At 41.4% G+C, this 16,665-nt stretch overlaps 1 protein-coding gene across 5 annotated transcripts; it reads right to left on the bottom strand.

Annotated features, from left to right (window-relative positions):
- Nucleotides 1–317: 317 nt before the first annotated feature.
- Nucleotides 318–13,253, bottom strand: EEF1AKMT1 (EEF1A lysine methyltransferase 1). Of its 5 annotated transcripts, none has more exons than XR_014852756.1 (5): nucleotides 7,006–7,164; nucleotides 5,729–5,811; nucleotides 4,796–5,076; nucleotides 2,778–3,637; nucleotides 318–1,776 (listed from the first exon to the last, which is right to left on the bottom strand). XR_014852756.1 is itself a non-coding variant. In XM_085063184.1 (5 exons), the coding sequence occupies exons 2-5, from the start codon at nucleotides 7,150–7,152 to the stop codon at nucleotides 3,510–3,512; spliced, it is 639 nt and encodes a 212-aa protein (XP_084919310.1). In that variant the 5' UTR covers nucleotides 7,153–7,156; nucleotides 13,174–13,253; the 3' UTR covers nucleotides 1,895–3,509. The 5 variants fall into 5 exon arrangements, 3 of the variants coding, with proteins under 3 accessions (XP_084919310.1, XP_084919291.1, XP_084919319.1); XR_014852757.1 differs by lacking the exon at nucleotides 318–1,776 and having other exon boundaries at nucleotides 1,895–2,981; nucleotides 3,406–3,637; XM_085063184.1 differs by lacking the exon at nucleotides 318–1,776 and adding an exon at nucleotides 13,174–13,253 and having other exon boundaries at nucleotides 1,895–3,637; nucleotides 7,006–7,156.
- Nucleotides 13,254–16,665: the final 3,412 nt, after the last annotated feature.

Genomic DNA, 16,665 nt, shown 5'->3' with positions numbered 1-16,665 from the left:
GTATCTTGTTCAGAAGCCCATTTTCCTTTTTTAATCCTCCTCTTCCTCTGTGACAGACTTTTTAACAGAGCCAGTTTGCTTCCTGATCCAGCTTTCCAGTTAGGTGTCTCTTAAGAGCTGTTTATGTTTTAGCACAAGCAACTGTTTGAGATTTTGTTAGTGAACAACTGTTTGTTAATATTTAACATTAAGAACTATTAGCTACACAAACACTTGCTGGCCTTCAAAATATCCTTCCATATATCCTTTCTCTCCATATTACTCATGTGGGAAAGGTTGAGTGTTAAATGTAGTTTGCATTTGTTTGGAAGTGTGGCTTGTTTTTTTTTTAACGAGGTCATCACATCATGGATTTATATCAGTTTCACTTCGAATGTGGTGTGACATTTTCCAGCTTCCAGCCCTCTGGTTACAGCTGCCACAGCCTTGCCTTTAATTTGCATGGGGGAGGGAGTGTTCATTGGAGTTGCTTCAAGGCTGCACAAACTGTTGACAGAAGGCAGACATGAAATGCCTCACTGAACCAACTCCAGGCCAAATAAATGCAAACAATTCAAAGCTAGAACTATCTGGCAGCTGCAGCTGATTTGAGAAAATTTTTTGTTGTGCCAGGAAAATCTTTTCCTTCAACAAGATTGTCCCTGGAATACATTAGGACCCACAAAACACAGAACAATATCCTCAGTAAAGAGATTATTTTCTTCTCTGCAGTAACGCTTAACGTAGGTTGGAAAATTCCTATCATTCAAGAAGACTGAGAAAAGCCTGAGATGCTAGTTTGGGTTTACTGCCAGTCATCACCTGAAGGTGTCTGTCTGAATAGATGAAGATCTACAGCTACAAGTAAACATGGAATTGCATGAGGTACATGGACACAAAAGCAGCAGGAGGAAAAGGGAAAAAGGCTGTGATGTGCTCAGAAAGTATAAACACCAATTAATCTCGCTGGGATTAGGGAACAGCCATAACTACCTGGACTAGGGTAGTTAAAAGAGGCTACTGCACATAGGATTGTGCAGTCATGAATGCCACTGGAAAATTAGCGTGGTGCTAACACATCACCACAGTCTGCTCCAACAGCAAGTCCATCCATGAGACATCCCCAGTAAAGTCAATCACTACTTGACACTGATATTTTTATTCATAATCCTGTTACAGAAGAGGTATTTTGCTGTTACATAATACTTCTTAAAGTTACCATGCTGGTAACTTCTTAAAGTTACTATTCATGATGAAATTTTATGACTTGTATACTTCTCAGAAAAAGCGACTTCCTTGGAATCCAGTATGACAAAAATAGTTTACCTCCCATCACTGATGAAGGCTGTAAATGCCACTAGTCAAGCTCTGCTTGGGCAGCTGCCTGCACTCCCCAGGCTTTTAAGAGGGAGGCTGGTGGACAATGGGCTGCTCTGTTGAGTGCATCTGCACAGATTTACATGTACCCTCAGTTCCATAACTGTGCATCTTCACAGTGCCCCTTTTCAAAGCCATCTGACCTACATGTGAGAAGCAGCAGTGATTTTCTTGGAAGTGAACTTCTTGGTACAACTGAATGGTGCACTTTTATCTTTTTAAGAAATATCTCTGATGAAGTTAGCAAAGCTGTCTTTTGATTCTGCTGTGGAGAGCCCAATAACACACATTTACCAAATGAAGCAAGCAAAGCAGCAAAACAGGTGAAGCTTCGATTTGAACAGCACATTCTAATTTAGGTGGGTGGCAGGGGAATAGTATCATCCCTTCTGGCAATCATACCTGTCCCACTTGAAGCCCCTCTGTAGTCAAAAACAAAAGTTTCATGAGTTACTTCATTGTCTCCATCTGCTTGGTGTGCAAGACACTGAGGTAATAAACCAGTTTAAAGTACAGATTTGTGCCAACAGCTATGCAGTTAACATTCTGGTTTCCTTTATTTTTAAACTGACTACATAAAAGTGATGGTGTAGCCACCTGGAAAACAACTAAACCCAGCTGTATTTCACCTGTGGACAGTGATTTTCAGGGGAATTCTGGCTCAGCAGCAAGGATGGCATCTGGTTTGAAAGGCAAGACTCTATGAGCCCTGGGCTCACAGAGCCCGTCAGGAGAGGTCAGTGCCTGTTCTCCCTGTGATCCCTTCCTCTGCTGCACTTCCCTCATTTTAACACCACCTGTGACCAGTCTGACAGTAACCAAGGCATGTGAAAGAGGAAGAAAATTGTTACCATGTAACCCAGGAATACTACATGTAGGGAGGAACCAGCAGGTATAAAATGTGAGGAGGGAAAAGCCTTAGGAAGCAGATCTCTTGGAAAAGGGGGAAGAGAGCTACAGTGGCTTCAGCAGGTATTTATGTTGTGTCCAGCTCAGACAGCACCATTCTCTGAGCACTGAGAGAGGATTATATTCCATCTACATTATTCCTGCTCTGTTTACTCCACCACATGGGAAAATCTGCATTCAGACAGCAGAAATGCACAGAAATATGAGTATTATCTCTACCTTATAAAAAGTCTCATCTCACAAGCTTAATTAGGTTTATTCCCACCACAAAATAAATTTAATACTTCATTTTAGGTGATTCATTTTGTAGATGCAGCATTTCTGTTAGCCTTTACACAGTATGACATACAAAGACAAGTGCTTGTGTTTTGTGGAGTGTATTTCAAGATTACAGAACACTTGACTCCCTTGAAATTTATGAATCAACTTCCAACCAAATACTTCAGTAGTGTAGTTAACAGGTTTGTCAAAACTGGCTTAAAAATTCCCAGTTATCAAAAATCTCTACTTACCCAAAGTTTTTCCAATGTATCATCTATTTTGACTGAAATATAGTCCAAACCTCGAATATAAAATCTAACATTTTTCTCTTTGAAACAGTGGGAATTTATCAATATGTTATTCCTCAGTAGCCTTGTAGGATTCAATGATTTTTAAGATGCTTCTACTTATCTGCTGCTGTCTGTGGAACAGGCGATAAAGATAAAACCAGGCAACTGGAAAAGAAACATAATCATTCTTGTAACTATGAACTTGACATACCTGTAGATCATCTTCATTTGATATTGGAATTATTAAAAAGCAGGCACTATATTAAATCAGAGCCATTATGATTCAAGATTCAAGGGACATGGGTCATGTTACTACAGAAGTATCAATTTCTTTGGCAATGATGACTCTGAGGCCTCTGACCTATGTGTTGTTATAAGCTGAAGTCACTTCAAAGAGGTCACTAATGGTTCTCAAATGGTAAAAGTAACCAGTTAAAATGAAACTCTAACAGAGAGGTTCCCATTACAGCACCTGCACTGCTTGGCCCACATTTACCTAGTACAAAACACAGCAACTGCAAATGCTTACTCGTTTAAAAGACAGAGGCTATCACACCTTGTTGATTCCCGCTACCTCAGAAAACTGTACCTGGAGCTGAATATTTCAGCACTGATAAATGTGGAATAACTGATAAAAAAACAGAAAGAAGCTTGACTGAAAAAATTGTAGATTTGTAGATGATCTCAGGAGAATCAGTCCAGTCCAGAAGCATAGTTCACATAACATCGAAATTCATTGGCTAAATTTCGTGAGTGTTTTGGGATAAACTTGCACATCTTCACACCAAGATGCTTTGCTGCCTGTTCCTCCATGACTGCACCTGCAGCAAAAATAATTGGTATTCAATAAGAAAAAACAGTAACAAAATGTTTGAACTTTTTTAATAGCTTCTCCCAAATGCAGGTAATAGAGAGCCTGGGTTTTTAAGGAAGGCAGGCTAAAAGCAGCTACATGCTCAGCCTTCCTTAACAACTGAATGTATTGGGAAATTTAAAATAAATACAGAAGAATGGAAAACATCCCAAGGAAATGAGCATCCAAGAAATTTCATAAAAATAAGCAGAGGGTTTCAGTGCCCTTTTTACAGAAAATAAACTTGAACTCAGTCTTCTTGCTACATTCCATGGAAGTTAAATGGTAGGGAGCCATGGGAAATGCAAACAGATTACATCTACTCTTTCACTTAAATAAACCAAACTGTGATAGTTGCAGCTACACACTGAGAAATCACTGCCTTGAGCAGAAAACAGAAGGACCACCTATCCATTTTAGGGAAAAACCTACTGACAACCACCCTTGTTTGTGACTGCCATGTGCACTTAAACCAAGGAGCAGACTTTCTATGGCCACATTATTTTAATTTTTCTTTATTTTGCCTGCTTGGTTGCCTTCCCTCAAATTGTACATACAGAGGGGTTTTGTCCTTTGCTTTCTGGAAAGGTTTCCTAGATGTCTTGTAACAGCAATACCAACTAGGCAGACACACATCACTTCTCAAACCAGCAAGTGCATCTTCCTAAAGAAGAAGCCACAAGTACAGGTATCTAGTTATCTGGTTTTGCTGCTTTTATCATTGCCTTTTCATTCCTCCTGCTGTATTTCAGTGCCTAAGATATAAAAAATAAATTGCACCTATGGTTGCCATTCCCAGATTTCAATCATTGCAATTACAGAGAGCAATCCTTTTAAAAGAAAGAAGGTATTTCTGGAATTTTACAGGATGATTAGTCTTCAAAAATTTAGCAAAACTCATAAAGCCATAGGAAAAAAGTACTGACTTGAACTATTAAGACCTATTTGCCTTCTGTTTGAAATAAAGGTTGAACTCAAGCATTCAAACAGAAAGCTTAGGATACATATTCCTCCTCAAATTAATGATAATTCAGCATTATTGAGTCAGAATTTGTCTCATGTAAGTTTGTCATTAGAAAGAGAGAAAAAGATACTTAAGGGGACCTAACATTTTTATTAGTTATACCTGTGCAAAGCAGAATCTTTCCTTTTGTCAGATATTTGATGGTTTCTGCAGTCTTTTGAAGACATTCCTCAGACAGGTAGGGTGGATCTGCTATTACAATGTCAAAACTGTGTGGCAGGAGATTTTCAGGTAAGTCCAAAGGGTGGTTGTAATCATAGAAGATAAATTCTTCTCCATACACAGAAAACCTTCTGTCATACTCCAGTATACACACAGAAAAATCGTCACCATCCTGTTCTTTCAGTTTCTGGTACACACTTGGTGCACTGATGCATGCTATCCTGAAAAACACACAATAAATTAAAACACTAATTTTAAAACGCAAACAACAGCAACAAAACTCTACACCAGTCCTCAGAGTGGCTTTGGGAAAAACATTTTAAACACTAGTCCCAAAAATGTAAGGTATTCTTCCTCTATTCTAACAACCAATTACTTTAATAACAGACTCTTAAGCATGAAAGTCATTACCTATTCAACCTCATGCTACATAAAGAACTTACACATAACTTCTGAGAAAGTCTTGCTCAAGAAAAGCAAGGAAGTTTAAAAATGAAAAATTACTCTTTACAGAAATAGGAAGAAAACCAAGTTTTTTCCATCTGTTCTACAGAAACACTGTATAAAAACTAAGAAAATAATTACAAGTAATTTATATGCTCTGGAGCACTTTGTATTTCTCAAAAAATAAAAAAGATTCATTGTAAACTTTTACAAGGCACAGCCTACAACATTCAATGAAATGATAAACAGGAAGATCAGTATTAACTATTAACTAACATCAAAGCAGTTCTGCAGTATCTCAGCTGAATAAAAGTGATGTACAATGAGTAATGAATTAAAGTGCATGCTCTGTCTAAACAGTAGAAACAAAATATTTACAGAAAAGACATGTTAAATCTACAACACAATTATTAAAAATTAATTAACTACCTGCCACCTTTTCCAGCTGCCAGAACTGCTTCCTTAGCCAGGCACGATGCAGTTTCATCACTGTACCAAAACTGGCTCAGTTGCTGAGAAAGATAATGAAGAATTACAAACAACATCAAATCTTCTGACTGTGCTATGTAGTTAGGTGTGGTGAGCCATAACTGAAGAAAACCAGAATCCATAGCAACTTCACAGTTCACAAACTGTAAAGTTGGAAAGGTGATTCTTTTCCTGGCATGTCTTTCTACTTCTGTAAGCTAGTGACATGCAGCAGGTACCTTACTGTGGCTAGCACAGGTTTTTCCCATGAGAATTTTCTTGTGTTTTGTAAATAAAGATAAAGTTTAGATGTTATTGGAACAGTGTCCCAGAACTTGGACAGTGCAGGCCTGGCCAATCAGGCCTGGGGGAAGGCTTCTGACTGACCAATCTGGGTGACTTTTGAGAACTCTATAAATGTGATGAAATCAAAACAGTAAAGGTCATTCCTTCTTGCCACTGAGAACTGGTGCTTTCATTACTCTGCTAGCTGCTCAACAGCGACATCTTACACCACATTTCCAAAGCATGAACTGCAGTATCAGGAAAACCAAGTAATTCAAATCAGTGACAAGGTATTTCAAAGCCAATGTGCTGATGCACATTATTTATGTGCTCTTAAATGGAGTTACTTTAGCAGAAAAGGAAAAAGGAACTTGAAAAGTGATAGGAAGGAAGAAAGGAAGGAAGGAAGGAAGGAAGGAGAGAGAGAGAGAGAGAGAGAGAGAGAAACTACTAAATGAGAAGGGATCAGAAAAAGGAAGACCAAAAAAAACCCCAACCCAGAGACAAATCAGAAATCAGTCTGCCACAAATAAAAACAAGCAGTACAACAGCCATCCATAAAAACAAAGAAATAAAGCACAGAAAGAAATATGATGTGGAAGGAAAGACCACTCGGTCTTCTAATAATATGTTTGTCTCAGACTCAGGGAAGAGTCTTTACTACCTTCACATGCAAAGCTGGACTTAGAATTTCCAGAAGGGACAGATGCTTCTGTTAGCAGTTTTATTCCCTCTCAATGTACTTTCAGTTTGTACCCTCCACGCATATCTAGAACAAACAACTATACTAACAGATTTAATTCTAGAGCAAATCTCCCTACAGTGTTGCCATCCACAAACAGGAACATCTTGTGTGTTCCCCTCTGTCATTTAATTTCATTATTCACAAAAGATATTCAGTAAGGGCTACTCTTCTATCTGTGCTTCATTAACTGAAATTTATAATTTCTTACCCAGTCTTCTTCTATTGAGCCAATGGAATATTGATTAAATCCCTGGGAGGTCTTCATGCCCTCTCTCTGCTGCTGCTCCAAATAAAACTCCTGGAGGGCAGCCAACGTATGGGATGAAAGCTGGGGAATATCGTCATCATCATCCATTTTTCTAGACATCAACCAGAAAAAAAATTAATTACTCAAAAATAATTTAAAAAATAATTAAATTTACCCTTTTCAATAGTGAATGTTTTTAATAACGGCATAATCTCCTGAGGTAGAACAACTCCCACCATGAATGCAGCTAACTAGGAAAAGCCTCCTAACAAAAGAAAACTTACTACCTCTACTTAAGCACTCTTAAATCAGTGAGAGGCTGATTGGAAATACGAAGTCTCCACAGAGAATTCAGGAATAGCAGCAACACTGCTCCCTTTCTATATAACATGGATTTGGCTTGTATTCTTACATGGAAGTTTTCATTACACCTCTTGGTTTCCTGAGTCCACACACGTCTTTTGTATCACCTTGCAGAAAAAAACTCCTTTAGTGGATCTGGAAAATCCTATAGAAATTATTCCTTCCTTCCTAGAAATAATGATAGCTATTGGTCACTCCTTCCCATGTTCAAAAGCCACACAATTTTGACACCAAACGAAGTAAAAAAGCATTCTAGCTCAGCATCACCTGGCTTTAACCTCAAGCCATAAAGAGTCCTTTAAATGCCACAAACCTACAAGAAGAAAAAAGAAAATCAGGCAAGAAGCTCCAAAAAGACATGGTATATACCAACAGAAAAGTACAGCCATTTTCAGAAAGCTCCTAAGGCAGGTTCTGCCACGCAGCATCCCTGAGCCCTCTGACCTCAGGCGGCGCAGCAGCTTCTGCCCAGGGAACGGTGCCACCTCGTGGAACGGAGGTGCCAGAAAAGACTCAGCACTTGAAAACTACTGGAGAAAACGGAGAAAGATTATTCTCTCAAGAAACCCATTTTCTCTGCACCTGGCCTAAACACCAGTACACAAGCAATGCCTGTAACAGAGCTTGAGGACAGGACTATGCCTGCATGTGTGCAGAAGTCACCGAGAACTGCTGGCCACCTGAACAGTGCGTGAATATTTTGAGTAATGTCAAGTAGAGCTGCTCATGGTTTTTCTTCTCTTTGTTCCCTGCATTACAAGAAGAGCTCCAGAACCAGCAGTCTCCTCCCTTTCCACCCTTTATTCCACTCTAGCAGAGCTTTCAAGATGAAGTTTCCTAAAACAGCTTCTTCCTGCTTGCTGGAAAAATGGCACCTTATCCTGCCACTGTGAGTGGCTTTCCCAGAGTATAATTTATTGACTTCCTGGCTTCTCAGGCCAGGCTGGCCAAACAGGGAATTGTTCAGAGCCCAAAGACCCACCCTATGGCATTAGCCTCACACAGAAGAATTCCAGAGTCAAGATACTTAGTGAAACTGAAATAATTTTTTCCCCCCTAGCTTTTTGTTGAATAAAACAGAAAAGCTATAAAATATTTACATTTTTAAATTATATACTATTTAAAGTGTTATAGAAATGACTGTGAGTCCAGACAGATAATTTATTTTTGCTATGTGTGATAGAAATTTACAATCACTCCTTAACTCACAACTATTTTTTTATTAACTGAGTGATACATGTAATAATCTGGTTAAGCAAGGACAAATCTATGCTTTGACACTAAGAAACTGAAATGGGTGCAAAGCTGCAGTTCTTAAGTCAAAAGTTGAAATTTTTTTATTTTCTGTTCAGCGAGCCCATACTGGCATTTGCAAGGACTAAATCCATGCCCACAAAACAAAACCCTCACAGATAAAGTTGCTGGTGAAGGATTTCCCATTGTTTCAGGAGATAAAAATGCACACTGCCATAGACATCTTTTATCTTAATAATTTTTAGTTGATTTTTTAATAGCCTTCCTTTTGGTTTGCAAATTAAAGTCTTAGGAACCAAGCAGTAATTAACTGTGAGGTTTTGCATGGAGAGGTAACTCAGAACATATGGTAGAAATATTATTTAAATCTATTACAAATGCCTCCAAAATTCAATATATTTCTCTGAATGCATATACTGACTTAGATGATTAGCATCAAGACATTCTCATGGTCAAGAACTACATCAGAAAACTATTAAAGTGAGCTTATGTCAACAAGACTTATAAATTCCTTCAAGGGAGACAGTTCTACTGTTTGAATGCCCCTTTATTACCCCTTCCAGCAAGTTCACTGCTCTCAAGTCCAGAAGCAACCCTGAAAGTTTTGGGAGAGGATGAGAAGCACAGAAACACACAATGCCTCTGGCACTTAGGGAATCTACACTCTAAATTTCCAAGGCCCCTGCGGCTCCAGTTGGCCCATCTGTGCCTGCCCCAGACCCTGTGTCCTTCAATCTTCAGACCACACTCTGTCCTCACACAGATGCTCTCTGAAAGCCACACAGGGGGACAGAAGACGCATTTTAGGAATGACCTGGGAATAGAATATTCATAACACACACAGTGCTGATTCAGCCAATATAAATTCAACCTTATTCAACCTAAACTAAACCCTTGTATTAATAGGAAAACAAGGTTTAAAACTGGAAATGTGACAGATGTTCTTTACTATTAATTCTTAGCTCACTTGCTGCATTTGTACCTAACTAAAGAGCAAAGCAATAGAGAAATCAGATCTCCAAGAGGAGCTCAAGAACGCTGCATAAAGTTTAGAAAAATAAGACTCATAGTGAAGTCAAAGTTCACCTAAAGGAAAACACAAGAAAAGAAGGTAAGTTCTCTCAGATACTTCTCAGTAGAAGAAAAACAGGCAGGGCTGTGTTCATAGCATAAAATGGCAAATTTGAATGCTACTGTTCCCTAAAGGGCCAGAGCTACCCATAAAACAGGAAAAATGAGGTGATGAATTACACTACAGTGCGGCAGGTAGGATGAAGGGGGTGGAGGTGCCTGCAGACTCCTTAGTCCTTTCCACTGTGCACAGCTCAATCCCTCTCTTATTAGCTGATGCACTGTTCAGGCAAGTGTCACCACTACACAGTGACAGCTCTCCAAAGAAAACAAAAAATAAATTAGAAGAGATAAGAGTGGCACAGGAGACTCCAAGACTTTGTCCACACAAGAATGTTGTATGTATTTAACAATAGTTTCTGGCTGTCAGGTATGAAAACTCTATTTTTATGTAGCAAAATTCTAAAACAGAGGGAAAAAAATACCCAAAGTTAGAAGAAACACTATGGAAAAACTAACAGTCCTTGTGCCCCAATACATGTGTTTCACCTGCAATTATGACCACCTGGAGAACAGGTGATAAGAAAACAGTAGGAAAGACTGTTAAAAGGCCACAGAACAGAAATACAACTGGAAAGCCATGCTGTTCATTGCTGGAAAGGGGGAGGAAGAGGACAGTGTCAGCCCCTTAGATCTTTTACTGACATTATAAAAAGCACATGTGCATCTTCAGAAAAGATCTTATTCTAGAATAACTTGGATCAAAATACAGAGAGCATGAAATGGAGTTAAATCAAGTTGTCTGTATTTTTCTAAGCTGCCAAAGTCAGTCTTTGAGACAAGCAGCTAATCATCCATGGTGTTTGTAGCACACACCATGAAAAGCTGGCCAATGGTGTGCAACCATAATGAAAATCATCTGGAAGGGGCTGCAACCACCTGCCTGGAGGTAAAGAAGTCCTGATCTGAGTGACTGGAAAGTTCCTAAATGTCTGGACTCGTACCCTGATACCTCAAAAGCCGGAAGATACTGCACTCTGCTCAAGCTTCAGCTCATTATCAGGTGCAGGAATCTGAATCCTGTGTCCTCAGACAACAGCCACAGGGGTGGCCAAAGTAACTCACACAAGGGTGTGGACAAGGTCTGTCCCCACCACAGTAAAAGCCTAGACAGCGAAAGGATCTCTCCTGCTGAAAGCAATTTTCCAGATCTTTAAATCCTAAAAGGAGTTGATTGTCAATGATTTGACAAAATACTGGGAGTATTGCCAAATGCACTTTGACAGGAATAACTGACAGAATAAAGTGTGTGAAATGCATAATTCTAAAATAATTTAGACAAAAAAGTCCTCCTGATAGCTAGCATGTCTAGCCAGAAGAAATGGAACATTGATAGGCCATACCTACATCTATTACATAGAGTCTTCTAATTCAAATCAGAACTTCTGAAACACCTGAGAGGTCACTCTCAAGCACAGGCAGGCAGCTTGCTCCCTTGCACTCAATCAGGAAAAAAGTCAGAAACTCAAGTATCTGGGGACAGCCTCTGAAGAGAATGTCACAGGATGTCAGAAAAGCAGAGCTGACAAACCTGAAATAGTTTTCTTATGTCCTAATGATTTTGTGGAGTAGGGAGAGAGGGACGATCAGGATTTGTGGACCAGGAGCAGCTCATCTGCCACAGATCTTAGACAGCTCCATTTCAGGATTAGGTCTGAATAACTTTTTATTCATGTCCATGGCATGAAAGCTTTTCAAGAAAGCTGTACTAATTCAGGTCAGGGGTTGATACCACGCATTCTTCTGTCCTGAAGGGTTGATACTGATGGTCATTCTATCACAAAGACAGCCAAAAGCAACTGGCTCAAAAGAACTGAGATAAGGCAAATATATGTCACTCCTCCACAATCTCTTCTCCCCGGCTTTAACCATTCTAATAAGGAAGTATTTTCTGCATCTGAAATGATTTGTTCCATGACTGCAGTCCTCTGAAACACTAGTCCAGTATCCCTTAAATTCCCATAAACATTTTTAATTTAATGTCACCTGATAAGAAGCCTCATTGGATCAGTTGCTTCATGAATAACTCCCTCTTCTTGCTGTGACCATGGCTACTCGCTTCACATGGTGCAGGTGTGTCAGAAGAGGAAGCAAGTGCTTGAGTCCTTGCTTCTCCACATATCATTTCACAGACACCTCTATGCCACCCCCCTTCCCTCACTCTGCAGATTGGACCTTTCCAGCCTGAAGGGTCTTAATCCTCTCTGATAGATTGACTAAAGTCCTTCCATGCATTCATCCGTCTTGAAGCTAACATACCCTTTTTTTGAGACTAGAATGCTACACAATGTCTAAGATACAGGTGATCACACATTTATGCTGTCACTTTATGAAGTTTTCTGTTACACTCTATTTCATTTCCTAAAAAAATTTAACATTTCATGTGTTTTTCTTGCTGCCACCAAATACTGATATGGTGTTTTTGGAGAGTCATGTATCATAATCCCCAATCTCCTGACTGCGTGTGAACTGTGTCTGATAACATGATTATGTAGAATTTACATAGAAATTTAAAAGGAACTGTCAAGAGGTCCACATTACCAATGCATACAGAATAAAACTAAACAGCAGGTGTGGTCTTTTTATCTCAACAAGTAGCAGGGAGATTACTAGAACTAGAAAAGGTTCAAGCAGGGTAGTTAGACATCCGAACACTAGAACAGCTTTTCCAGGGGAATGATGAGTACAAGGGGTACCTGTAATCATGACTAACCTGAAGAACCTGTAATCATGACTAACATAAATGCCATGGGCAGAGATGGAATACAATATTCCAAGGAAATAATTAAAGAATTAAAAGGCCAATTGTAGGCTGCAGGGGCCGTGGCCAAAGAAAAGGACCTGGTTCATCACACAAGGTGTTGCTGAGCTACAGAATGCCTGGAATCCCTCTCGGGGATCGGAGTGCATCAAAGCAACACAGTATCAACAAAGTAAAGTCAGGAGGGCTGGTAGCTCCTTTCAGGAGAAGGAAAACATGCTGTGTGCTAGGCTCATTCCCGTCCTTTCAGTAAGCACGGAGAGCAGCACTCGGGCCCGCCGGTCCCTGCTACACGTGGGTGACGGGACACGGCCGGATCCCGGAGAAGGCCCTTTCCTGCTCTCCCCTCCCCCTGTATCGTTTCGAGGGCACTCTGCACCCACAGAGAAGCCCCGGGGGGACACGGCGCGACCCCGGCCGGCCCGTCCGCAGGGCGCAGCGGGATGGGGCGGTGGGAGGGCAGTGAGGGGGCAGTGAGGGGGCTCCGCACCGCCCCGTCCCCGTCCCGGCCCCACCACCCCGCAGCGGGAGCGCGGCCGCCCTCACGGCGGGCACAGGCGGGCACGCGCAGCGGCTCGCGGCCGCGCCCCCGTTCCGCGCGCGCCCCTCGCGCCACTCACCGCCCTCCGGATCCCTCCGCGCGCGCGGACCTCGGCCCAGGCCCCGCCCCCGCGCCGCGCGCCGTGCCGGCCGGGGGGAGCGCGCCCCCTGCTGGCAGCTGCCGGGGCGGGGCTAAGCGGAGCTCCCGGCCCGCCCCATCCGGGCCTGCTGCGGAGGGTGGGAATTGCGTGTGTGCTGGGATGGCGGGCAGGGACGGGGTCTGAGCTGGGCTGCCAGACGGCCAAAGGCACCCGGCACGGCACACTTGGAGAGCACACGCATCCCTCGAGGTAGATGGCAAGTGTTCAAAAGGCACGAGCTTCTGCCGTGCTCCGCAGCGCAGCGCCGCAGACGGGTTCTGTACAGCTGGCTCTCCGGACCAGGCTTTCCCTTCCTATGAAGCATCAGCACGTTGGAACAAGCTCCCTTGCATGCATACAAACAGAAGTCGAGCTGATTCTTAGATGCTCTCACAAGACAGCAAGTTTTAAAATATCTTCCTTGTTTAACTTCATAAAACCATAGAATGGTTTGGGGTGGAAGGAACATTAAAGATCATTAGTTTCGAGCCTAGTGCCATGGGCAGGGACACCTTCTGCTATCGCGGGTTGCTTAAAGCCCCACCCAACCTGGCTTTGAGTACTTTCAGGAATGAGGCATCTGCAGCTTCTCTGGACAACCTGTTCCAGTGCCTCACCACTATCACAGTAAAGAATTGCTTCCTAATACTTAACCTACACCTACTTGCTTTCGGTTTAAATCCATTCCCCCTTGTCCTGTCATTACGTGCCCTTGTAAAAAGTTTCTCTCCATCTTTCTTGTAGGCTCCCTTCAGGTACTGGAAGGCCACCATTAGGTCACCCCAAAACCTTCTCTTTTCCAGGCAGAACAATCCAAATTCTCTTAACCTCCCCTCATGTGAGAGGTGTTCTCTGCCCCTGATCATCACGGTGTCCCTCTTCAGGACTTGCTACAACAGGGCAATGTCATTGTGCTGGGGACTTCAGAGATGGATGCAGTATTCCAGGTGGGGCCTCAGAAAAGTAGAGAGGAAGAATTTAATTCACTGTATCTTTGCCTTTGGTCATAAAAACTTCCCATTTTCCTGTTTCTATGTGTAGGCCCAACATGCTTGTCTGGCACCTCCCATGATCTCACTGCCCCAAGACAAAAAGCTCACTTCTTTTTCTTTCCTTCTTTATGAAGTCTGATGTTTGTAAAAATCACGTTCATGGCATTGTCTTTCTATCAGTCAATGATTCTCCTATAAACCAACTCTTAGAAGGTTGCCCATTAGCTTATTTAACCCAAAGCAGACTCTCCTCATGTTCTCCAGAGCAAGAAGTTCTATCAGCAGTGAGCTGAGCAAGAAACTGCTATTTCACCTACAACCTGCTCAGGCCTCATTTGCCACACTTCACTGTGGCTGAACAGAAAGTCATGGGCTCAGCACTGGGCATCAACAAACAGAGCAGAACTATTGCCTTGGAAGACAGAAACACTAAATTAATGCAAAAATATTTTTGCAACACAGCTTATGTAAGCAGCAGAGAATCAAATTTTCTTGCCACCATTAGATATGGAGATAGGCCAATTTTTCCTTCAGATCTCCTTATTTTTAACCTCTCTCCTGGGGAAACAAGGCTTTCCATAACCATAGAGAACTGTAGGCATTTTCATTTGATTTAAAAGACTTCTTTGCTGTCTGGATCTGGCACTCAGTGCATTACCCACTTTGTCTTTGAAAATTCTTACCAAAACAAGTCTTCATCCCAGCACAGAAGACTGTCCCATGTGGAGAGCATCCATATCTATTCATGCTACCACCACTGCTGTAATTTAAACCAATCAACCCCCTTCCCCCTGCACTGTGCAAAGCGAGAGTTGTCTTGATACCTGCATAGCATTACTGAGTGCAGCAAGAAATGTGGTTTAGATATTACAGTGAAGTGACACTTCAGTAATTTTCCTATTTCATGCATGCTTGTAAGACATTTTACATGAAAAACATTCTGCAGGTTGATAACGAAAGTATAAAGGAGATTGGGATGACGCATATTCTCAAATCCAGATTTCCCAAAGCAGCAGTCTGCGTCTTGACAAGTGATTCCTCCTCACCAGAAAGGTTACACAGATCACATAAGGGCACATGGCTGTGTGGGGCCTTTGGGGGTGGGCAGGGTGACATTATTTTGGTTATGATATCAGATACTACTTGGCAGCAAACAGACTGCTCAAGGCTTTGCTTGAATCCTGTTACAAGACAGTACTACAAGGAAAGCTCCAAAGTGATCCTGCAGGAAGGAAAACAAACAGGTTATCCTCTTGCTTAATTTCTTTGGGATGCGAAGACAAATGAACTACAAACACAGGAACACCTGTACAGTGCGCCCTGAAAAAAAATTCTTATTAATAACTGAGTTTTTTTGTTTCCTAGTATTTTTTGCAGACATGTATTTCTAGTTAAGCTATCTCCCCTGTCTTTTCACTAACAGACCCACAACACATAGCAGTGATACCAGTGTCCTTCTGACAAACCTGATGACAGACCACTGCTTCTTCCCTAAAGCATTTGCTAGATAGAAACAGTGTTTAGAAACACAGTTCTACCCTGGAAAGCAAAAGCAACTTTTTATTCACCAGGCTTTTCTGGTTTGGTGTTTGAGTTATTTTTACATTATTGTATTTTTTCTCTACTAATGAAATTCTATAATTTTTTCTCTCATGGTAGCACAAGCCATAGCCATATGAAAAAGTATAACCACCTTTAATTGCTCTGAAAGTAGATTATTAAATCCTAATTGTAGAATCTTTCCTGTTGTCATGAAGTCTGAAAAACTTCTATTAGCTTTTTCCCCAAAAAACCTCAGCATGTTTAGGACTGGCAAACCAACTGCACATTGATTTGGAAGGCAGCCAACCACAAAATGCTTTACAACCATATGAGGATTTCTAGTTAATGTCAACATAATCCTACTTCCGATGATGGAAAATGACAAAGTGAGGTAGGAGAACAACCTGCAACACCTCATCTTTGTAAGCAAAGCTTGCTGCACTTTTTCTTTTACTTACCCTACAGATAGAATCAAACATGTGTTGGAGCCTGTGTGTTGGGGTAGCTGTGTGGGCAAGGAGCACCACAGCTTCCCAAGACCTTGCGGCACAATGGGAGGACAGACCATCAGTCAGTCTCTTAAAAGCTTGCAGTCACTCCATGAATTCAAGTACAGTAGTAAGCTTGCATCTTCAAGTAGTTCATGGAGTTCCATCTCCATCTCTGTAGAGATGCAAATGTTAGAAACATGACAGTGATACATGATCCCTGCCACTTCTTTCTATTTTGCCAGGCTTTGTGCATTACTTGGAAGCAATTCAGTGTCCTCAAAGAGGGCTATAACTTTCAGATTGAAAAATGCTTTACATAAGTGACTACTAGTTACTTAATATCTCCTAGTGGTATTGAAATTTTAAATGGACTTTACAAGTATTTGAAAAAAGAAACAACCCAACCC

The sequence above is a fragment of the Lichenostomus cassidix genome, chromosome 1 (genome assembly GCF_008360975.1).
Source record: "Lichenostomus cassidix isolate B80296 chromosome 1, HeHo_3.0, whole genome shotgun sequence".
Taxonomy (NCBI): domain Eukaryota; kingdom Metazoa; phylum Chordata; class Aves; order Passeriformes; family Meliphagidae; genus Lichenostomus; species Lichenostomus cassidix.
The sequence above is the reverse complement of the archived record's forward strand: the minus strand, read 5'-3'. Positions and strand labels throughout refer to the sequence as shown.